Consider the following 25748-nt stretch of genomic DNA (forward strand, 5'->3'; position numbering starts at 1 on the left):
TGCAAACAAAATATTATAACTATCTTGCTTCGGAAATACCATAATTTTGGTGTCAATATTTGTTTACTCTGAATATTTTAAATTGATGGACATACTCGCTCACAAAAACCTGTCCTTCGCGTTTTTTCAAAATGTGATGTATACCTCAATTGATGTAAATCTCAATTCTATCATTAAGCCGAACAGCTGAACGTGGCCTATCAGTCTTTTCAAGACTTTTGGCTCTGTCTACCCCGCAGGGCATATAGACGTGATTATATGTATGTAAAATGGGTAAATTCGCCCGGACCAATTCGATGAATGGGTCATATGCCCACTTAATGAAAACTGATGGAATATTTCGGCTCAGTTGATAGTGCTTTTATCTTTCTGACGCTTCTAAGATCTACAATTAACAATGAAACTATTCAATCAAGATTCAGAACAATAAAATATTATTTATTTATTTACCAATTCGTGTACACAGAAAACATCAAGAATGATAAACACAAGAAAATAAAAATCATAGGTTCTGCTTAGTTCTAAAGATATCTCTTCCAGCAAATACATTAATAACATCATTCTTGTTCACCGAGTGAAAAATAAATCAGTCTTTCTCATTTCAATAAAAGAATATTGTCACCCAACGTCTCCACAAATTCAATCAATAAAGACATTCTCAGACATTGCCAAACGATTGTTCAGCCGCTCACTCGAACAGGCATCACAATTGAACAAACGTACCACAAAACGTGCGAACGTTATTTTCAATACTGTCTCACCATTATTTCTGTACGACCATGCTGGTATGGGTTATCTAGAGCAGGTGTTACCCAAAATAAGAGTCTAGGAGACTTAAGTAAAAGGAAAGATCAGCCTAATTGCAATAAAATTCGAAACACCGGATAAGATCACGAATTTTTTTCAAAACGACCACAGAGTTTGCAACTATCATAGAAACGGTAATAAAATAAAGTAACAAACACGTTTACTAAGAGTTAACAGCTCACTCAATGCAAATTAACACCTAAGTTGTGTCGCTAAGAAGAAATTACCTGAAAATTATATGGCAAACAACATAATGAAAACTGAAAGAGCATTTCCTAGCCATATTTAGAATATACATCCTAAATGTGCTACTTTTAATAGGAGAAATTGTCACCAGCTGCTAACTCGTCAAATGACAATAGTTAACACTGACAAATTACGTTTAAAATTTGGAGAAAATGACACTAAAATCACAAAAGATTGTCGACGGATACGTGATTGAACGTTTAGCGACACTTTCTAAATTCGATCTCAGAATTTGGAATTCGAACAAAAAAGTCTAGAACGGTGTAGATGGAGAAAATAGCGAAAAAGCAACTCGGGTTATTCCTGAACAATCGGCAAAGAAAAAGGAATAAAACAAGACGGGCGGATCTGAACAGTGACCCCATAGATATTCTAGAGTGGACTTGTTCAAAATTAGAATTATTTGAAGACGTGTTGAGTGAGCCCTTGCGTTTAGAAATAACTGAGACATGAAATTAGCACCGTTTCCTGAAGTTATTCATTATAGATCTACTCTTAAAGAGCAAAATTTGTCAACAATTCTAAAACACATGCTCATTAATTTAAGCATCTGAGAAATAATGAAAATCTAACTTAACATTAAAATATTATTATAAGAAAATAATAAAATTGCAAGAATATAACACGTTTGATCAATATCTTAGCAATTTGTCTTGGCGCTATCAATGACCCTGCACTACATGTCATAGTTTATCGCATTTAGGCAACGGTTTCTGACGTCATATCTGTTAATTTATGATATACAACCCAATTATCTAGTACTTGCTCGGGCGCGCCCCGGTACTTCGCTTCCGTGAGAATTTCAGAATAAAGAGTGTACATATAAAAGGGGTAGGCAGAGACTACATCTTTCCACTCGGCATGATCTCTGCATACTTCTTTCGCTTCATCCACATTCATAACTCTCATCTTGAGCAATAAAGAGTTTGATACTACTCGTACTATGATATTCAAGGTTATTTTCTAACTGTACGCCAAATTTCATCAAAATCCGTCCAGTATAATATGCGTGAAAGAGTAACAAACATTTGTCATTACATATTAAAAATAAAAAGGTCAGGAAACAAAAAAAAATACTTTTGTTATTCCGAAAAAATTTAAATACAAACATGAGCTAACTCTAGAAAATTAAAAATCTCATTATAATGCCTATATGGAATTCGCGCCGTAATACCTCAAAGTGAAAGGTCTAGAGGTCTATAATTACTTGAACAAAAAATAATCAGGAAAGTAATCAGCCTTCGGGGAAATAAAAGTCAATAGATTCTTTCACAACTTCCTTGTCGATACAAATGTTATATGCAATATTAATTAAGTCCGATATAACTTCCTATTACGAAAAGGTATTATAATTGAAATAACCGCCTTAACAATTTTCCACTCAAACATACGCGCCAAAAAATCTTGAAAACATTAAAAAGATTGAAGAGAGACTTGAAAGAATTGAGATACAAATAGTGACAGGCTCATCGCCTACTAAAGGAATACCAAGTTTAATAAGCCTATCTCTTAGTCGTCTTTTACGACATCCATGGGAACGAGATGGAGTGGTCATATTTATGAATATAGGTATACTAGGCCGCCTGCGTCTGCGTGGAAACCCTATCAATCCCGCGGGAACTCCGGGATAAAAAGTGGCCTATATGTTATTCTGGGTCTTCAGCTACCTACATACCAAATTTCATTGTAATCGGTTCAGTTGTTTTTGCTTGAAATAGTAACAAACATCTATACTGACTTCCTGACATACTCACAAACTTTCGCATTCATAATATTAGTAGGATATTAATAGTGTGACTGTTGAAAGAATTGTTTCAATACTAGTTAGTAGTAATTGATGGTGATTGAATGACAACCACAAATAGATGTAAATAAGGTGGATTTTAAAGCATCGTACAATTAATAAGCAAACCGCAAAACGTTAATAGTCATAATATACCTAACGTATGCATTAATGGACGCATATTGTTCAACAAGTTTATTGCAATACAAGCTAACTTCATTGCACAAAATACAAATGTACCTATAGCACAATTAATGCTAGATGCATTATCTACCAGTCAACCAATGGGTTGCCTCAATCTATGTAATTTGATCCGTATATACTTAACTAGCTGTGCCCGCGACTTCGTCCGCGTGGAACAGTTATTTTGGGCATCATTGAAGTTCTCAAGGCTGAATAATTTACCCCGTTGTTTTTCTTTCACATTTTCCATTATTTCTTCGCTCCTAATAGTTACAGCGTGATGTTATATAGCCTAAAGCCTTCCTCGATAAACGGTCTATTCAACACAAAACGGATTTTTCAATTTGAACCAGTAGTTCCTGAGATTAGCGCGATTAATATAGATTTATTAATTAAATAAAAAAAACGTTAAACTAATCCTGTTGAACTTGACTAATCTTTAATAGAGAAGTGAACTTTGTAATTGCACATGCGCGCACGTGTCGACGCTGATAATAATATTGCACTAATTGTTATTACTCATAGTAGCCGTGTGGTGCCTGGCACCAATACAAAAAAGATTAGGACCACTGCATCTATATCCCATGGATGTCGTAATAAGCTTACAAACTTGTGATTCTTTTTTAGGCGATGGGTTAGCAACCTGTCACTATTTGAATCTCAATTCTATCATTAAGCTAAATAGCTGAACGTGGCCATTCAGTCTTTTTAAAGACTGTTGGCTCTGTCTACCCCGCAAGGGATATAGACGTGACCATAGAATTTACAGTAGGTAGGTATAGCGAGAAGCCCAGGTCTGACCAGTGTTCAACTAAAAAATTTATTAAGAGGCCTATTCACTAACGATGACCTCTCTCTATTCCCATTCCTCAATTCAATTCAATAATTTTTAAAACTAGCTGTGCCCGCGACTTCGTCCGCGTGGAATAGTTATTTTGGGCATCATTGAAGCCCTCAAGGATGAATAATTTTCCCCGTTTTTTTCACATATTCCATTATCCCGTGGATAAAGCGAAGGCAGTATGCAAAGATCGTGGCAAGTGGAAAGATGTCGTCTCTGCCTACCACTCCGGGAAAAAGGCGTGATTTTATGCATGTATGTATGTACATTTAATAATCCATCCAATGATACAACCAATACGGTAATAAAATCAAGTCATTGCATTACATTAATGACTAAAGAACCAATTACAACATTACAAGGAACTGCACATTTACATCACAAACACTACTATGACTCAACACAAAACCACACAGGCTTTCAAGTTATGGGTTCCACCATATTACTGACACGTGTGCCGTGTGGTTCCCGGCACCAATACAAAAAAGGATAGGACCACTCCATCTATTTCCCATGGATGTCGTTAAAGGCGACTAAGGGATAGGCTTGTAAACTTGCTATTCTATTTTTAGGCAATGGGCTAGCAAGCTGTCACTATTTGAATCTCAATTCTATCATTAAGCCAAACAGCTGAATGTGGCCTATCAGTTTTTTCAAGACTGTTAGCTCTGTTTACCCCACAAGGGATATAGACGTGACCATATGTATGTATGTTTCAAGTTTATAAGAGTTTCTAAACCGCCTCTCAAATAAACAAAGCAACTAAGTAGTCTGGTTCCTGCGGGATATGAACCCACGCCTTCACGGACCCCACGGTCATTAAGCAAACGCCTTAACCCATGGAATGCGGAAGCAGTTAGTCGTGACTGAACAGCAGAAATGTAGTATACATATAACACTGTTGACTCGGTCTACCCCTTAAGGGACAAAGACGTGATTGTACGTATGTAAGAAGACAATTTAATTGTTGTTACTATAACAAAACAAACCAAACTCATTTTTTTTTTGCAAATGCTAAATTTACATACGTGCATATAGTCACGTCTATGTCCCTTGCGGGGAAGACAGAGCAAACAGTCTTGAAAGCACTGAAAGACCATGTTCAGCTATAAGGCTTTATGATGGAATTGAGATTCAAATAATGGCAGGTTGCTAGGCTTGTTAACCCATCGTCTACAAGAGGAATTCAAAGTTTAAAAGCCTATCCCTTAGTCGCATTTTACGGCATACATACGAAAGATATGGAGTGGTTCTATTTGAAAAACACACGGCATTTTAGAACATAAAATATAAAAAAATAACAACAAAATTTTTAAATACCTGACCTGTGTATCTATGAAATACTTAGTTAAAGTATTTGAATACGCTCGTATAAAAAAAAATCTGTAAAATACAGACACCATGTAAAACTTATTTGACACACAATATTTTGAAATGCGACAGGTGAAACATTCAAGGAGAAAAGATCAACCAAAGAAGTGGAAAATTCAAATAACAAGAGACAAATTATTTATTTATGTCCACAAAATTGGTGCCGTGTGGTTCCCGGCACCATTACAAAAAAGAATAGGACCACTCCATCTCTTTCCTACGGATGTCGTAAAAGGCGACTAAGAGATAGGCTTATAAACTTGGGATTCCTATTTTAGGCGATGGGCTAGCAACCTGTCACTATTTGAATCTCAATTCTATCTTAAAGCCCAATAGCTGAACGTGGCCTATCAATCTTTACAAGACTGTTGGCTCTGTCTACCCCGCAAGGGATATAGACGTGATTGTGTGTGTGTGTGTGTGTCCACAAAATTATATACAGGAGCATATAACACATAAATTGTATAAAAATGGTACTACATATTTATTTCAATAGAAATCTCTGCCAGTAGACCCTTCTAACGTTTACTCGGCAACATTTCTTTGTTCTGTCACTTGGTACATACCTACATACATACCATCACGCCTATTTAGCAGAGACTATGGCATGTACCTAAATAATAATGTAGGTATGTAATTTTTGTAAATGTGCAGTTCCTTGAAATCTTGTTATTGTTTGTTCCCTCAAATCATGGGTTGGCACTATTCTTTTTTCCATCGGTGCCGGGAACCACACGGCACACCCTGATGTTTCAGGCCGAATCACGGGCACGGGTATTAAAGCCAATTGACATCCGACCCTCGGTCGGATACCGTCAATTAATATCGTAAATTGACCATAATTGTAATTGTTACTTCATTATCGCAGTTTCTGTGACTCTTGCTCGTTTGTTTATTGTTAATTATGTAGACTGTTTAATTGTTATAATATAATAAATGTTTTATTAGTCACCAATAGAAAAAAGAATTTGTATGTATGCACATTTAGATCACAAACACTACTGTGACCCAACACAAACCCACACGGCGCGGCGTTCATGTTATGGGTTCCACCATATTATTATCACGTGTGCCGTGTGGTTCCCGACACTAATACAAAAAAGAATAGGACAACTCCATATCTATCTTATGTATGTCGTAAAAGTCACTAACGGATAGGCTTAAAAACTAGGTATTCTTCTTTCAGGCAATAGGCTAGCAACCTGTCACTATTTGAATTTCAATTCTATCATTAATAATAGAATAATCCCAAATTAACCAATTTTGATTTGATTTCTCATTCCGTGGTCAATATTCACTTTCAGTCAGCCACTACAGAGCAAAAAGACCAAACCTTAAGTCCGATTAATAAAAGAGTATAAAAAATATAGAAACGTACAATCGATATCTAAGAACGAACCACATAAAAACCAAGATTTTATCAAAATCAAATTTAAAAATTTTCATTCATCATTACCTATAGGATACAATCATATCGCTTAATAATAATTGTCAAATCTTTCGGTTTCACAACATTGGTTGACGTCAAATAAATTAATTACTTAAAACTAAGTACACTATACTAAATTAAGGACGTCCTGGTAAACGCCGAGCTTGCATGAAGAGAGTTATGAATGTGGATGTGGCAAGTGGAAAGAGGTAGTCTCTGCCTACCCCTCCGGGAAAGATACGTAATTTTATGTATGTATGTAACTAAGTACACTGCCGCTTCCAAGGCGTAAGCGCAGAAGAAGCGGTAACAATCTACAATCACTATCAATCTTCGCAACGGTTCATTATGGTGGTATGGCATTGCTGGCCGCTGCCGGCCCGAATTGGTCAATTGACGATGTCACTGTCAATTGACATGATCGAACCAAATCGCGTTAACAAAGGCACGGTAATAACGTTCGAGGGATGCGAGTGCGCATTCAGAACAACCAATTAGAGCGATAAATCTGGACAAAATCGAAAACATGGACAAGACGACGAAAGCTTTTTAGGTTACTTTTTAATTTACATACATACATATAGTCACGTCTATATCCATTGCGGGGTAGACAGAGCTAACAGTCTTAAAAAACTGATAGGCCACGCTCAGCTTTTTGGCTTGATGATAGAGTTGAGATTCTAATAGTGACAGGTTGCTAGCCCATCGCCTAAAAAAGAATCCCAAGTTTATGAGACTATCCCTTAGTCGCCTTTTACGTCATCCATGGGAAAGAGAAGGAGTGGTCCTATTCTTTTTTTTTTTAATTGGTGCCGAAAATAACACAGCACATTAATCATTTAAATTTCCATTAATTAAACAAATATAACAATTACGAGACAAAAACAACGACTGCCATTAATTGAAATTGATTCTCAATTCATTAATGTAGCTTAAAAAATAATTTTGTGCAAAAAAGCCTAAAAGAAAACGTGATAAATATGATGAAAGACCGTAAGATAAGAACAATAATTGTCTTTAAGTTTTCATATTCGCTGCATTGATAAAGTATATCAAAAGGACAAGACGTTCTTCTATAAAACATACAACAATGTGCCATTGAATTGAAACTAGACTAGTCAATTAATAATAAACATAATTAAAGTACAAACAATGCCTTCAATAGAGCACAAATACACTATATTTAATAAACACGATACGCACTTGTTGATTACACAAATCGGCTATACAAAAGGCTAGGATGCAATGTAAATATTTGATAAAGAATTCGCTGGATGGGCTTTTAGTGATGGAATGATAACAGATCCTCAAAATATTAGTGTTGAACGGTAATAACTTTTAGAAATCGTTTCCTGGAAGTTTTTGTCAATTTTGATGGTATTGCTTTTAAATTGATAATTATATATCGCGATTTGATATTGACGGCCTCTGTGGCGCAGCGGTAGTACGCTTGTCTGTGACACCGGAGGTCCCGGATTCGAATCTCGGCCAGGACATGATGAGAAAAGAACTTTTTCTGATTGGCCTGGGTCTTGGATGTTTAATACATACATACATACATAAACTCACGCCTCTTTCCCGGAGGGGTAGGCAGAGACTATATTTTCGACAGACTCTATTTTCCCATGGATGTCGTAAAAGACGATTTGGATGTTTAATGTTTATCTATATAAGTATTTATTATAAAATATGGTATCGTTGAGTTAGTATCTCGTAACACAAGTCTCGAACTTACTTCGAGGCTAACTCAATCAGTTTAATTTGTCCCGTATATATTTATTTATTATTTATTTTATTGACATCTAAGCAGAACTAGTAATCGGAACCACTAATGCTTCTTAATATTGGGAATCAAATGTATTTGATGATCCTGTAGGATCTATGGTCAAGGGCATACCCCGGGCTCCTCTCCAGATCGGTGAGGAAGCAGCCGGGACTATAGCCAGAAGGAAGAATATTGGGAATCAAATAACAACAAGAAAGTTGACGATTATCATGAATTTAATTGAAGATACATGCCTATACGTTTTCACATACATACATACATATGGTCACGTCTATATCCCTTGCGGGGTAGAGAGAGCCAACAGTCTTGAAAAGATTGAATGGCCACGTTCAACTATTTGGCTATACGTTTACACAATTTGAAATTTTCTTAATTTTCTAACAGAGACATTCCCATTCAGCCGAAGAACATACACAATGTTGACTAGCAACCCAAGAAGGTAGCAATGTCAGCGCTTACGTAAAATGGAGTAAGGCATACCGGTTGCTTATACAGGTTGCACCTTGCATAGGACCTGCCTACCTTGGCCTTAGATGGCCTAGATTTTCCTTTAGTTAATTTAAGAAGCCGACGTTTCTTAAATAATTTGGTTTCACGGGTCCGATATAGTTATGTCCTGCCGATTGATTGACGGTGCTTATATAAAAAATAATAAATTTTACACATTTTCGAAACCTTGCTTCTTTTAATGGGGGTTTAAAGTTTTTCTTTTTTATATGCTACAGTGTTTAGTTCGCAAAATGTTCCATGATTAGGTTTTCTAGATACCATTTCCAGGTACCTCTGGGGTTGTAAGTCACACCCTTTTTGGTAAACTTCTCGTCTTGTTAAAGGTCACAATTTCGACCTACGGTCTTTGCGAGGGTCCGCTTTTTTGAAAGGTTAAGGCACTGTTAATTTACCAGTCAGTTCCACGTGTAGCCACTACGAAACGAACATCAAATGAGACCACCAAATTCAATCGAAGATTCCATAAGGTGACCACTATTTCTTGACCTCTAGACGAGTGCATTACTGGAGCCCGGGTAGACAAAGCAAAATTGGTTTCTGGGACCTAGACTAGCAATAAATCACTCTTTCGCCCCTCGGCAAACTACCATTAAAGGTGATTAGAGTGCGCGAGCCAGGATGGTCCAAATTATACGGTCGGGCTGCGAGTTTGGACCACAAAAATGTGGTTCTGTTGTGGTCATTATACCGGGGTTTTTGGACACGTGCGGCTTCGGCGACCATGTGGTTACCTGGACCAGGGAATAATAAGGAAGAAGATCTTTTAGTCAATAAATAAGACGCGCCGTTTCGCAGATGTAAATCTAGAAAGTTTTAAGAATTCGAATGTTCAGAATTCAGCAGGGATGTCGTGTTGTCGTGTTTACTTTGTCAAATGAGCACTTATTTGTTCTTGCCCTTGATTACAATCAACTTAACTCTTGATTTTTTTTTATTGCCTGGTTTTTTAGGGCATAAAATAATTTATGAAATGTTGACAAGAGCTAATGGAGGGCAAAGATTTGGGATCAGGGTGTACAGCTTAGCGGATAGGGCTGTAATAGAATACATGAACATAGCCAGGGGGAGAGTGAATCAATTTTAATAAAAATTAATTGAACTGCTTCTTAGTTCAATTAGTTTCGAATTTGATAAAATATTGGACAATAGTTTCAAAAATAAGGAATATTTTGCATTATTTCTAATGCTGGCTATCTCACTGTGGCTTTCTAACTACTAAGCAAAACCTCCTTGTCTTATTTTCCTATACCCTTCTCCCACAAAATAACTATCTAACAACATCATACCAAGTTATGTAACTGTTTTGTTTAAACATACATACATGTAATCACATCTATATCCATTGCGGGGTAGACAGAAACAACAATCTTGGACAGTTTTGTTTGTTTCAAACTTTAAAATAATATCTAACCTGTAATGAAAAGTCAATAAGAAATGTACTAAAGACTTGCCAGAAGCCGAGAACATTACATCAAAGAGCTTTAGCTGGCTATGCCAAATCATTGCACCAATGATACAATGACAATGCTATGGACGGCATAAACTGTTCATCACTGATGCTATCCAGTGTTTGTTAAATCCTTTCTTAGGTCTGATTCAGGTCTTCCTTTTGCTTTTGGAGTGTTGAAGACTAAAGTCGAGACTGAAGTCCTTCTGTCTATATACTCTATATAATCTAGTCAAGGCATTAGACCGCAGGTAGTGAAGCACCTTAGTACTTATTACAGCTGATTTTGAATAGCATAATTCCTAATAGTATTATCAGCTGGTGATTTCAAAGCTTGGAATAGGCTAAATAAATTAACAACATTGCTGCAACAAAATCTGATTACCTACCTTCCTGTGGACTACTGCTGAGATTTGACAAATGTTTAGACACTATCCATCTTAGGGAATATTTAATAGACTCACTGTTATTAGGACCTGCCTTCTTAAATATACAGAGGAAGAGATGAAGGCCAGGGCTCTTATTCAACTCCATCTATAACCACACAGCTACAAGCACTTAAATAGTGCCCAAAAAATTAGTAGTTCTAGTTATTGTCAAATACCTTTAAGCAGCTTTAACTGAACTATTATGAATTGTTTCGACCATTGTATAAAGTTAATGAGCTTGAATCATTAGGAAAACGGAAAATTATTTATGTGGCTAAAAAACAAAGAGTATTTACAAAAGTAAATACAAAATTGAGGAAGCTTGTGTTTGTTAATATTTAACATGTAGCAGAGGTCTGCCAAATTCTGTATGCTGACCCAGATACAAAATACAATGCACGGTACTTACTTGATCGTAGTTACTCTCACTTCGAATAAATGTTTAGTATTTTTATAAAATGAAATTGTTTTTCACTTTTCGTTCTGCCACTTTACACGAAAAGTTTATGTTTAGAAATTATCTTTCGGGTGTCCACATACACAATAACTTAATCAGTCTTCTCGAATAGGCAATGTCTATAAAAACACACGAAAAATATCGTAAAACCACGTAGAAAAACACAAAATTACGTCGTCGAAGAAAATAAAAGCAGCGACAGTCACTCGCACGGCTGATTCGTTTCTCACAATAATTTTGTGTATGTACCGCAGAATAATGTTTAGCAAGGCAAGAAAGAGACAACGAAATTAAAATGAAGGGATTTCTTTAATGCAAGAGAGAGATAACCATGTGTCAATGTTGTGAATTGAAAATGACAGCTGTTGGCGCGTTGATAGACGCCATCTTAATTCAATGTTGCCGCCTTCACGATATGAGTTTCGTTGTACGCAAGTTTTACTTACAGAACTTTGTTTCTCAAAAAAAATATAAATTAATGTCGAGCTACATCTACACATAATACTATGTATTTTAATCAAACAAATATTGTTCAACAAATTTTCTCTCACATATTTACACCATACAAAGATGATGATTGATTGACGTGATTTTATATATGACATGCCTATTTCCCGGAAAGGTAGGTAGATTTTTACTTATGGTATCTACCTACCGAACTACATTCATGACCTTTCGCTAGGATGTCCCCAAAATAACTTTGCCGTATGTTTTAAATTAGGATTTTGGCACCTTACGACTTTGAGACAAGCACCAGAGAGGTGGTGATGCAGATCTGTTATGAAAATCCCAAATGCTGCACATACCATAGATAATGTAGTTATTTATCACTAACGGGGAAGACAGAGCCAACAGCCTCAAAAAGACACGAAGGCCACTTTCAGGTAACGAGTACAACAAAGTCTTTAATTTATATAACTGTATATTTAATTAACTCTCAGATATTGCATATGTTTAGACATACTACTTACATAAAAGTAACATATAACTAGGGAGGTACCTACTTAGTATCTTATTATAATTTTATGTAGATAGGTACTAAATATTCAATAGGTAGACTTTAAAATGATGGACTCGAGATTCAAATGGCGGCAGGTTGCTAAAAAAAGTCTCCAATTTATAAGCTTTTCCATTGATTGACTTTAACAAACTGCGAGGGTAAATAAATTGCAAGCACACACTGTGCTTCGCTCCAGACAAGCATGGAATTATGCACTAAATGAATAAGCTCATTCCTTTAGTCGCCTTTTAAGACATCTAAAATAAAGAGATAAATTTAGTTGCCGAATCACACGATATATTTACTTCCTCACCTTACCTTCTCAGTTTGGTCCAAAGGTTCGACTGGCAGAGAATGCCTTGTGGCATTAAGTCCACCTGTTGTACATTTTACGTGCATAAAGTTTAAATAAATATATATAACCTAGTAAGATATAACTACAGATATTATGATCAATGGCTAGGTCTTATATGGCATAGAAATATACAGAGAACTACTTAACTGTAAATTGTCAAAATTCCCACGGAAGCAGAGCCGGGACGAATGCAGATATTAATATGTAAGGCCCTATATAATCTATGGTACAAGCCTGGGTGGCATGTAGGGTTGCCAATACTCCCTGAAATCCGGGAATTTTCGAGAAAACACTAGATAGAAAATTAATTTTATTAAGATCGGTTTAGTGGTTTAACTTTGCAGAGGTTACAAACAAACTTACTTTTGCATTTACAATATTAGTTTATATGGATTAACTAGAGTTTAGAAGACAGTCAGAATTTTATCGACTAGTCCACAGAAATCCTTTTAATATTAATAGGAGTCATATTTCTCTGCAGTGACTGCACGTATTGTACACAAGAAAATATCTAAAAGTAAGGCACTTTTCTCCTGGATTTCTGGTCTACATAGTTGGCAACCCTGGAGGCATGGAAATGAAAAAACAGAGATGCGGGCAGAGGCGAGCTCTCTCTAAAGACTCGAAACCAGTCTGCGAGCTACCTGTGCAGCCGAAATTCCAGGGAACGATTACTTCGGGACGCTGTCGTTTTAAATAACTTACTGGCGACTTCGTACGCGTGGAAGAGTCTACCATGATAGTTTATATTTAAGCAACTCAGTCCACATCTAGCAATAATAATAAAGTGAAAAAATTGTTTATTTGTAACGGATAAAATTAAAAATTACTGGACTGATTTTCACGAAATTTGGCACGGACATAGCATAGAGCTTCGAAAGTAACATAGGCTAGACAAAGGCTTTCTGGGACTGTTGAAGCTAATTGAAAATAAAAGCTTAACACAATTTCTCAAAATTACGAATTGTTTTAGTGATACCAATGAAGTCTCTGTTCCACCATGGAAAAACTCAATGGGATTGGACGGGTTTTTCTTTGCTAACAGCCGCCGTGGCAAGGCACGCGCGTCGCCGCCGTTTCATCGCGCGATAAACCATCGCTGTCTCGCTTTACGTCATAATAAAAAGCGAAACAGCGATAGTTTTTCGAGCGATAAATACAATGTGGCACGTGTACTGCTACAAAAGCAGACCAGCATGGAAGCTTTGGAAACAGCTATCAAAATCCTGCAGACTTGTAGAGGTGGGGCGAGCCGTTAGCTTGCCCACTAAATATTACACTCTTTGTTTTCACTCTATATTAGCGGGGAAGTACGTCAAATACCGTTGTCCGAAGTCCTCATTAAGTATAGTGGGCCTTTGTTGGTACTTCAGTAAGACCGTTCAGTCAGTACAAATAATTCTAAGAAAGGATTTAAAATTGTTACGAGTAGGTATTTTATTCAAATGCTATAGTTGGAAATAAACTAAATAACGTAGTTAACTAGTAGTAACTACTTATATACTCGTTTATTGTGTGTATGGCTTTAATTGTAGTAATAATAGATGGTTTTTGTAACATTACGTAGGCATATGTGATTTCTTATTTTGTAGCTTAAACTATTTTAATAAAAAGAGAAAAGAAGTAAAAAAAACGATGCAATCAGCCTTCTAGGCACGTTGCCTTGGGAACAATAAACGATTTACATGGACTACACAATTTATAAATTATAATTTTTTTTTCTTTTTTATTTATTATTAGAGGCCGCCCGCGCCATCGTCCGCGTGAAAACCCAATCAAAACGTAACAATCAATCCCGCGGGAACTCCGTTATAAAAAGTAGCCTTTATGTTATTCTGAGTCTTCAGCTACCTACATACCAAATTTCATCGTAATCGGTTCAGTAGTTTTTACGTGAAAGAGTAACAAACATCCACACTGACATCCTGACATACTCACAAACTTTCGCGTTTATAATATTAGTAGGATGAATATATAATATCCATCTCTTTCCCATGGATTTTGTAAAAGGCGACTAAATGATAGACTTTTAAACTTGGTATTCTTCTTTTAGGCGATGGGCTAGCAACCTATCACTATTTGAATCTCAATTCAATCATTAAGCCAAATAGCTGAACGTGGCCTTTCAGTCTTTTCAAGACTGTTGGCTATGTCTACCTTGCAAGGGATATAGACGTGATTATATGTATGTTAAAAAAAATATATTTTATTTGGTCTGAGCATTAAAAACCTCTCTCTTCGCAATCGGTTACCCAGCGTCCCGAAGCATTCCCGGTCAATACACTGAGGTTACCCCTGCACTTACTGGATGAGGCAAACTGATTATGAACCGCTTGCATGCGCGTGCGCTACCAAATACAGAAACCTGTTTTGTTGCTAAGTGAAGTGATGGTAAAAGGCTATCGTCTACAGTCACATAATTGCAAGTGTGATAGACGGATTTTTTTATCAACATATATTAGAAAAGCATTTTATATCATACACATATAATCACGTCGATATCCCTTGCGGGGTAGGCAGAGCCAACAGTCTTGAAAATATTTTTTTGTTGTCACAAGGTTGTCGATGGCCTTCAGATTATATCTTACGGGGTTCATACAGTCCTATTCTCTATTGCATATTTAATCTTCCCACCTTTACCTGGACCCGGCTGAGGCTATAATGGCTTCGCAACAAATTGCACTGCAGCATTTTCACCGGACGTGTTTTTGCACGGGTGAATACCTATACATTTTAGTGCTTAAAGCCACAGTCAAATACATTACTACTAGTCCTCAAAACCTGAATATATAAATTTACTAAATAGATACGATATAATGTCCTAAATGCGTCTGCGCACCGATGATAAAGCTGTGATCTCAATGGAGGCCAGTAGCACACGCCTACCTTAATAGGCTTAATTAACAAAATCTTCTAGTCCAGATGACTGTAGGCATTTTAAAACGTGTTTACAATATTATTGCCGTGTGGTTTCCGGCACTATTAGAAAAAAAAGAATAGGACCCCTCCGTCTCTTTCTCATGGATGTCGTAAAAGACGACTAAGGGATTGGCTTATAAACTTGGGATTCTTGTTTTAAGCGATAGACTAGCAACCAGTCAATATTTGAATCTCAATTCTATCGTTAAGCCAAACAGCTAAACGTGGCCTATATGTCATTTTAAGACTGTTGGCTCTGTCTACCCCGCAAGGGATATGGACGTGATTATATGTATGTATGAATGTTACAATATTATGTTAGAAGTCCAAGAATCTGCGCTTCTATACACAAGGTAGGACTTTAACCAGCTTTCGTCCGGGGCATCGCTCCAGAGAGAACTCAATATTCTTCCATGGCGAATGCTTGCCTCTTTTTAATACAGCAGGCAGAATTAGTTGATTTGAAGAAAAATAAATATGTCAGTGATCAGGCAATTTAAAAGTTATTAACTTAAACCTTTAAATTGTTATTTGTTTAAGATAGGTTTATATTTTTTTTTATTTAATAATACAATAAAATTACTGGACCATATTACATGAAAACGACACAAAAATCCTGAAAATTTTAATGGAACCCAAGCCGAAGGCAAACTCTAGTCCTTAATATATACATATATATCAATTAGTAAGGCGTACTATATTATGTTTTATTTTATCATTTTCTTGCATTAAATATTTACTGGCTCCTAGACTACAACATTTGGCACGCGCTAATTAAATCACTGCAACGTCTTTATTTAAGTACGGTAGTCTTGTTTGTCTGTTTGTTTGCAAATTATAGCTGTTTTCAGTCAAGTTTACAAGCCTAGTTGGCTTGTAAACTTGACTGAAAAATTTATTTAAAAATGAATGTTGAAAATCAAATATTGCCATTGGTCCCAGTGGTGGACCCTGGGAGGTACCACGGGAATTACTTTACTCATGGTCCTTTAATTTAATCTAAGCCAACAAAAAAAAATTGCTTTTTCCTACCATCATTAAGTCATCCAGATAAATAAAGAATAATTATATTATGTGGTTTCCGGCACCAATACAAAAAAGAATAGGACCACTCCATCTCTTTCCCATGGATGTCGTAAAAGGCGACTAAGGGATAGGCTTACAAACTTGGGATTCTTTTTAAGGCGATGGGCTAGCAACCTGTCACTACTTGAATCTCAATTCTATCATTAAGCCAAATAGCTGAACGTGGCCATTTAGTCCTTTCAAGACCGTTGGCTCTGTCTACCCCGCAAGGGATATAGAAGTTAACATATGTATGTATGTAATTATATTATATTTAGATATACATAGTGTGTTTGTAGTGTACTAATTATGATAATTATATTATCCCTAAATCCTTATTAAAAACGCGGAAGACACTCTGTCTGTCTGTTACGCTTTCACCCACTGAACTGATTTTATTGAAATTTAGTACAGAGATAGAGTTGATCCTAAGGAAAAACAAAGCCTACTTTTTATTGACAAAATGGGATAAAAAGTTTAATGCGTGTGAACTCAATCTGGTGGTATAAATGAAATATTATTATCCTTAGTATACTTTTTTTTAATAAACTCCACAATAAATTATTTAATACAAAAACCAGTCAACATTATCTATTCGAAACTGTACAAACTTAAATTTACATAATTAATTTTATTTAGATAATTATAAAAATTTCACATAAGTATAACAACCAATAAAAAAACTTAATAAAATAAGTAAATATTTTAAAGTAGTTGAGCGCGAAATATATTCTATTCATTTCAAAGATATCCTTCTTCTACTTCTTTTCTGGCGTGGACTAACTCACCACTCTGGAGAGGAATCTCTTTGTTTTAAACTAACGACCCGCCCCGGCTTCGCATAAATAGCATTTATAGATATAAACCTTCCTCAGAAAACCCTTTTTCAAATATTTCAAACAGGAACAAAATCCGTCCTTTTCGAGATTAGAGCATACATACAGGCATAGAAAATAGGGGACTTTATAATATGTTGTAAATTACAAGTACAGACCCGCTAGAAAAAGCATACATATGGTAACGTCTATATTCCTTGTGGGGTAGATAGAGCCAACAGTCTTAAAAAGCCTGTTCGGCCACGTTCAGCTATTTGGCTTAATAATAGAATTGAGATCCAATTAGTGACAGGTTGCCAGCCCATCGCCTTAAAAAAGAATCCCAAGTAGAAAATCGCTAGAAAAAGCTATTGAATGAAACTATAAAAGTGTCTTTTCAGACTTCAGCGGTAAGGTTTCATCATCAAATTCAGTCCTGGAAAGGAGAACAGGTTCGCCGCCCTTTTCCTCGTACCCCTGCTGTTCCATGGGGAGTTCCCGTTTCTCTAACTCTTCAGCCAAGGTTCTGAAGAGTTGCCTGCAAAGTTAAATTAAGTTATGAATAAAAATCAAATATAGGACGTCATGGCAAAAGGTAAGGTCACGAGTACCCGAAACCACCGAGCTTGCATAAAGAGATTTATATGCAGAGATCGTGGCAAGTGAAAAAATTTAGTCTTTGTATACCCCTATATGTAACTTGCCAATAGGCCACAACATAAGAAACATTCAATTTACAAAATCTCCACATCATGGGCAGTACATATTTTAATGTCCAAAGAAATATTTCAAACAACTAGATATAGAAAAGTGAGGAAATAAGCTTAGAACACTAGAATTTGCAGGATTCATTGACCGACTCGATAAGACAGTCATCATCCACCTATTTCATTTGTGACGTCTGTGAGGAATAATCTCCTTATGACCACTATCAAAAAGTATTTAAGTCAGGTAAAAAAATAACGCCAGTTTGACCTCCGTGAACCTGTTAACAGGAGAACCTAATCCAATTCGAACCAAAGATCATATTGTCATCTAAATAGCCTAATAAGACAAGAAGGAGATGGAGTAGTCATAGTCAATGAGGTTGGGAATAAAGAGAAGAACTTACTCGAATATTGCTCCCTGCATGTTCTTCGCCAGATAATACAAGAAGAGCCAGTCAGCGAACTCGCAGCCGTTGACCACCCTGATCACATTGTGAGGGTTGAACTTGCTGCTAGTGACCTGCTTGAAGAGCAGGTCGTTGAACTTCAGGGAGCGACGGTAGACGAAGTAGGAGACTATGCGCCAAATCACAGCTGTGAAGTTATACGTTCTTTTAACATGTCGTTTGTGTACAAAGCCTTGCATGAAGAAAGGTATTAATTTGGATATAGCGAAAGAAAGTGTGCAGAAATCGTGGCAAGTGGAAAAATTTCGTCTTCCTACTCCTCTGGGAAAAGGCATGATTTTATATATATGTATATGATGACTATATATATACTTTATATACAAAGGTTTGCATTGTTTTCATTGTTTTAATTATTCGCTTCGAATATAGCTTTTTTCTTTATTGTATAGTACTTATGATACAGTTAATTCTGATAAAGTTGAATAAAGATTTAAAATATGAGGCAGAAAAAGTAAATATTATCTGCAAGCTTCATACGAACTTACCCAATAAGGAAACAATGAAGAGAAACAGGAACCAGAACCACAGAATGGTGTAGATCTTCTCGTGGATGATGTTGAGTGCCATCACGCACAGCGCATCGTGCTGCTGAATGGTACCACTGGGACCGTACTTGTGGAACAGGCATTTGGTTACCTGATGATAGTAAAAACAAAAATAAGTCTTCAACGAAATGAGATAACTATAAACTACAATTTGTCAAAATATTAAGATTCTTCCTAATGGACTAGACTTTGTCTCGAGTTCAAATCATACGGATTCGCTTAATTTTCCATCATAATTTTTAAATCTATACTAATATTATAAAGCTGAAGAGTTTGTTTGTTTGAACGCGCTTATCTCAGGAACTTCTAGTTCGAATTGAAAAATTCTTCTTTTGTTGATTAGACCATTAATCGAGAAAGGCCTTAGGCTATATAACATCACGCTGCAACTATTAGGAGCGAAGAAATAATGGAAAATGTGAAAAAAACGGAGTAAATTATTCTTCCTTGAGGGCTTCAATGATGCCCAAAATAACTATTCCACGGGGACGAAGTCGCGGGCACAGCTACTGGTTAATATAAATCATGTTGACTGCCTCCGATAAAATTTTTAACTTCAAGTAATAAGCTACGTGTATTCTAGGAAAACCTTGCACATCTAGGTCATATGAGTAATTTAAATGATATTTAATGGAATGACAAAGCTCACAAGAATATTTAACCCTGAGACAAGTTCCGATTTAGGTATAAGCAGAATTTAATACCCATACAAACCTTAGGGAACACAGTTTCAAGGGGATCTGCGATGCCCTCCCAATTCCGGAAGTTTATCACGGTGCTGCCCAGATTGATAAAGTGGCCGTTCAAGAAGATGTTGATCAGCCAGATTTGGAACATCACGTGTAAGAGGTTGGTCACTTCCATCGCGATAAGCCACGTCGACCAGGTCCGAGATATGCGCAACCTAAACATATATAGCAACATATACATACATATATATGTAACAGTTTAAATTTGTAAGATAATACCAAAAAAAGTATATAGAAAATCTGATTCAGCTTCATGTGCCGTGCGGTTCCCGGCACCAATAGAAAAAGAATAGGACCACTCTATCTCTTTCCCATGTATGTCGTAAAAGGCGACTAAGGGATAGGCTTATAAACTTGGGATTCTTCTTTTAGGCGATGGGCTAGCAACCTGTCACTTTATATGAATCTCTTTTTGCGTTGAATAGACCATTTATCGAGGAAGGCTTAAGGCTTATATAACATCACGCTGCAACTATAAGGAGCAAATGAATAATGGAATATGTGAAAAAAAAACGGGGAAAATTATTCATCCTTGAGGGCTTCAATGATGCCCAAAATAACTATACCAAGCGGACGAAGTCGCGGGGCTAGCTAGTTGATTTTCTATGGATAATAAACTCACCTGAGTATAATGTCTTTACGTATAAGTTCAATTTTCTTTTGCAGTGTAGCTTTGGACGGTACCGTCTTATTCTTGACGGTCATGTCTTGATCGTGCAATGCCAAGCTTGCGTACTGAAGACCGTCTACCAATGCCTTTATTCTGCCACCTATCAAAAATAGATATAGAAATAGGTGCCGTGTGGTTCCCGGCACCAATACAAAAAAGAATAGGACCACTCCATCTCTTTCGCATTGATGTCGTATAAGGCGACTAAGGGATAGGCTTAAAAACTTGGGTTTCTTCTTTTAGGCGATGGGCTAGCGACCACTATTTGATTCTCAATTCTATCACTAAGCCAAATAGCTGAACGTGGCCATTCAGTCTTTTCAAGACTGTTGGCTCTGTCTACCCCGCAAGGGATATAGACGTGACCATATGTATGTATGCTTATTTAATTTGATAATATGAGGCAGATGTATTTTGACCTTAATAATTTATGTTGCTTTTTTTATTTTTTTATCTCAATCTCAATTCCATCATTTATCCATCCAGCTGAAAGTGGTATTTCAGTCTTTTCGAGACTGTTGGCTCCGTCTTGCCCGTAAAGCACGAAGACCTGATTAATGTATGTGTATGTTTGTTGTATATTTTCGAAAAATTTTTAAGTGTAACTCCTAAACATCGTCGAAAAAGGCTTTATTTCGAAGTCTTATGTTATTCTGCATAAAACAAGATTTCCAGAACATCACTTAAAGTATAAGGTCACACAAAATTATCGTTAAAAGGTCAAGCACAAACCTTCTTTTTTCTTCCAAATATAATGCGGTATATAGAAGCAGATAGACTGGATGAAGAGTACGAATGGTACCCACTGGTAATACTTGTGGTGGAGAGTCTCGTCATTGTCCAAGATGGGTCCCACCCCGGGGTGGGGAAGGAACCCCGTTTGAAGAAGGCTCTCGTTGTAATGTCGTACCTGAAATTAATTTATTTATATAATTGTTTTTAGCGTTAATCTTAAATCGATTAAGAAGTACATAGGTATATGTATATAGTCACGTCTATATCCCTTGTGGGGTAGACAGAGCCAACAGGTTTGAAAAGACAAAAAAAACACGCTCAGCTGTATGGCTAAATGTTGGAATTGAGATTTAAGTGAGAGGTTGCTAACCCATCGCCTAAGAAGAAGAAGACATCCATTGGAAAGATATGGAGTGGTCCAATTGTAAAGTATGGGGAACCACACGGCGAATAAGTATTTTTTTTATTATTCACAATCTGAAAAAGTACTAAGTGTTCGCGTTCGAATTTTGAAAATAGATATATCCATTCATTTGATGTTTACATACATCATTAACAATAATAACAAAGGCGAATGTGCAATGTGTATATGTATTACGAACAAATATGGACTGGACAGTTAAAAATTTTCTGAATCAGCATTATGTCGCAGATGTAGACACTGCGAGGCTGATGATTCTGCCACGAGAGGACATGAAAGTACTAGTTTAGGGGCGAGTGTCCTATAAAATTTGTTTGTTTGAAATCCGCTATTAGTACGAGTACATACATACATAAAATCACGCCTCTTTCCCGGAGGGGTAGGCAAAGACTACATCTTTTCACTTGCTACTATCTCTGCATATTTCCTTCGCTTCATTCGCATTCATAACTCTCTTCATGTATACATATAATCACGTCTATATCCCTTGCGGGATGGACAGAGTCTTAAAAAGACTGATAGGCAACGTTCAGCTGTTTGAGTTAATGATAGAATTGAGATTCAAATAGTAACAAATGTAACAGGCTGCTAGCTTGTCGCCTAAAAGGAGAATCCCAAGTTTATAATAATAGACGTCGTAAAAGGCGAAGGGATACCTTAGTAGCCTTTCACGACATCCATGAGAAAGAGATGGTGTGGTCGTATTCTTTTTTCTGCCTGGAACCACACAGCATAACTAACTTTTGCATCGAAAAAATAATTATGATATCACTTGCAATGTTGTTGAGATGGTTCGGTCATGTAGAGAGGATGTAGTAAAACAGGTTGACTAAGCAGATATACAAGAAGAGTGTGGAGGGAAAGGTCGGAGTGGGAAGACCTAGACGATCGTATCTTGATCAAATTAAGGACGTCCTGGTAAAGGGTCAGGTCAAAAGTACCCGAAACCGTCGAGCTTGCATGAAGAGAGTTATGAATGTGGATGAAGTGAAGGAAGTATGCAGAGATCGTGGCAAGTGGAAAGAGGAAGTCTCTGCCTACCCCTCCGGGAAAGAGGCGTGATTTTACGTATGTATCACTTGCAATTATGATGACTTACGATAGTAAACGTTGCCATGAAGAAGCAATACGTCTGGATGACATTGTTGGGCACACCCTGGTCAGAAATACACCTGATCTGGTCTCCGAAATACTCCCTGCTGCATACCAGGATGACGAAGGCGAGAAGCATGGTCACAGTGAACTTGTAGTGGAGTTTGAAGACCGTATTCTCTATGTTTGGTTTGCTGAAGTTGAACCTCATTCGAGGTGTTAAAGTCGTGATTGCTGCTAACATTTTGTGGGTTGTGTTTTGTTCTCTGGCAGAAGAATTAGTAGTTTAACATCTAACTAAAGTATGGACCCCTGTTCTATCTTGACCAGCGTCATCTGGAATTAAATGAATGCCCATGAATTACTCAGTCAGTGCCGTGTGGTTTCCGGCACCAGAAAGAATAGGACCGACTAAGGGATAGGCTTACAAACTTGGGATCCTCTTTTAGGCGATGGGCTAGCAACCTGTCACTATTTGAATCTCAATTCTGTCATTAAGCCAAATAGCTGAACGTGGCCATTCAGTCTTTGCAAGACTATTGGCTCTGACTACCCCGCAAGGGATATAGACGTGACCATGTGTGTGTGTGTGTGTGTGTGTGAATTACTCAGTCAGTTGTGATAGCACTGGTTCACTGTTAGGTAGATTCGAAGACTTGGGACTCCATAGGTCGGAATATAAGAGTCCCCATGGCAGCCCCGGGAGTGTCTTCCAGGGTAGCCTTAAGTCCAGAATCAATCAAAGTAGTACTAAAAATATAACAGTGTCTAAAGTTCGCATAAGAGTGAATGCTTGTCACAACATACATACATATGTACATATAATCACGTCTATATCCCTTGCAGAGCAGACAGAGCCAACAGTCTTGAAAAGACTGATAGGCCACGTTCAGCTATTTGGCTTTAAGATGGAATTGAGATTCAAATAATGACAGGTGTTCCCAAGTTTATAAGCCTACCCCTTAGTCGCCTTTTACGACATCCATGGGAAAGAGATGGAGTGGTCCTATTCTTTTTTCTATTGGTGCCGGGAACCACACGGCACAACATAGTTTATAATCTCTCTCTGCCATTGGTTGCTCTCGGATTCACCCTTCATCGCTTTGTTATGAGGCGTGGGATGAGATGATGCCGTAACTATATTACCACAGAGAAACGGCGTGATTTTGTCTATGTATTGTTGCCCTGCTGAGAAGTTCCTAGAAGGCTTGTATTGCACTCAAGTGCCTTATTAATCCAATATTTGATGTGATAACTTAATCATATCTTAGATGATATGACTGTTAACTGAAGTAGGTTTGAAAGTGGTTAGGTATTTACAATTCTGTTTAGACTATTGTTACTTAAATAATGATGAAGGCAAAAGAGTCACTTTTGCTGTGACCGCGACTTCGTCCGCGTGGAATAGTTATTTTGGGCAACATTGAAGCCCTCAAGGATAAATAATTTTCCCTGTTTTTTTTACACGTTTTCCATTATTTCTTCGCTCCTAATAGTTGCAGCGTGATGTAATATAGCCTAAGGCTTTTCTCGATTAATGGTCTATTCAACAACTAATCTTTAGATTACAAACAAAAGCTTCTCTTTACAGAGGTTAAAGCGACAGAACTTGCCTAAAATCTATAGTTATTTAAAAAAGGCTGCTAAAAACAAATCCAAATCGAGATAAGACTGCCATTGTTCATATTCCTCTCAATCCATTAAGTTGTTTATTTTAATGTCCAATAAAGAGTTTACAAACATACAAAAGGTGCCATCGAGAATAATGACTCCTCATATTGATGACTCTCTATTTAGAGAAGTCAGATAAACAGAATACTAGCACAAAACACATTAATTTTTCTTTAAAAATTTAAATTTAGAAACTTACTTATGAATTCAGCAGCGCCAAATAAAAAAAAACACAACCAATTAGTCACTTTTTTTTTAAATTTCGTACTAACGTGCGATCCGCCGTTCCGTCGGCCACAGAGTATGTCATCTACTATCAGCTCGATAAGATATCTTGAAGATAAAGAGACTCATTTGGAAGAATACTTACCATAGACAAGAAAGGTGAGCTGGTAATTAGTTTGTTTTTGTCGCAGCACGAGCGTCGAGGGTGTAATTGCTGAAATCAGTATTGCAAATAAATCCCTTAAGTTATTTTGATGACTTTAGCTTACATTAAAGGTTAAAAGTTACTTTATGTAAAATCTGTGGTTTCATTCATTCCATCTTCATGTTGCCGTGTGGTTTCCGGCACCAATACCAAAAAAGAATAGGACCACTCCATCTCTTTCCCATGGATGTCATAAAAGGCGACTAAGGGATAGGCTTACAAACTTGCGATTCTGTTTTAGGGGATGGGCTAGCAACCTGTCACTATTTGTATCTCAATTCTATCATTAAGCCAAATAGCTGAACGTGGCCATTCAGTCTTTTCAAGACTGTTGGCTCTGTCTACCCCGCAAGGAATATAGACGTGACCATATGTATGTATATAAAACCTGAATTTAATAGGCGCAGGCGCACCACAAACTCCTTCAGAGAGGTGAGGCTGCAACCGGGGCGAATGCCAGGAATATGATAATGCCTATTCAGGCAGCAGCTGAATGTGAAATCACTCAGTCACTGTGTGCCAATTTTTATCAAAATTCGTTTAGTGGTATCGGCTTCGGCTGATAAAGATAAATATTTCAGTCATATTTTCAATTATTTCTGTCATCATTTTAATTCTAAATATTCCATAACGCGCTACAGCTGAACATGGTTTTACAGTCTATTTGAGATTTTTGGCTCTGTCTGCCTCGCAAAGGATAAGGAAGTGATTATATGTATGTACTCTCTTTTCACCACACCCTTACGACTATCATCCACTGACCCCAAATTTGCCATCATACCGGGGTAGATAGAGTCAACAGTCTCAAAGACTGAAATA

The 25748-nt window shown here is 36.9% G+C and overlaps 2 protein-coding genes across 3 annotated transcripts in view; both read right to left on the reverse strand.

Annotated features, from left to right (window-relative positions):
• Positions 1–11527, reverse strand: part of LOC106132947 (innexin inx1) — a 49084-nt gene extending 37557 nt beyond the window's left edge. Inside the window, exon 1 of the mRNA XM_013332521.2 lies at positions 11241–11527. The gene's annotated coding sequence lies outside the window, so the exon portion shown is untranslated. The remainder of the gene's footprint in view (positions 1–11240) is intronic.
• A 5617-nt stretch (positions 11528–17144) lies between these two features.
• LOC106132946 (innexin inx7) lies at positions 17145–24888 on the reverse strand. 2 transcript variants are annotated; one of them, XM_013332519.2, is made up of 8 exons: positions 24870–24888; positions 22836–23164; positions 21313–21490; positions 20533–20680; positions 19876–20065; positions 19102–19252; positions 18554–18743; positions 17145–17980 (listed from the first exon to the last, which is right to left on the reverse strand). In XM_013332519.2, exons 2-8 carry the CDS (start codon positions 23070–23072, stop codon positions 17824–17826), a joined length of 1251 nt encoding a protein of 416 aa, XP_013187973.1. In that variant the 5' UTR covers positions 23073–23164; positions 24870–24888; the 3' UTR covers positions 17145–17823. The 2 variants fall into 2 exon arrangements, with proteins under 2 accessions (XP_013187973.1, XP_013187972.1); XM_013332518.2 differs by lacking the exon at positions 24870–24888 and adding an exon at positions 24699–24843.
• Between the last annotated feature and the right edge of the window lie 860 nt (positions 24889–25748).

The sequence above is a fragment of the Amyelois transitella genome, chromosome 4 (assembly GCF_032362555.1).
Source record: "Amyelois transitella isolate CPQ chromosome 4, ilAmyTran1.1, whole genome shotgun sequence".
Taxonomy (NCBI): Eukaryota; Metazoa; Arthropoda; class Insecta; order Lepidoptera; family Pyralidae; genus Amyelois; species Amyelois transitella.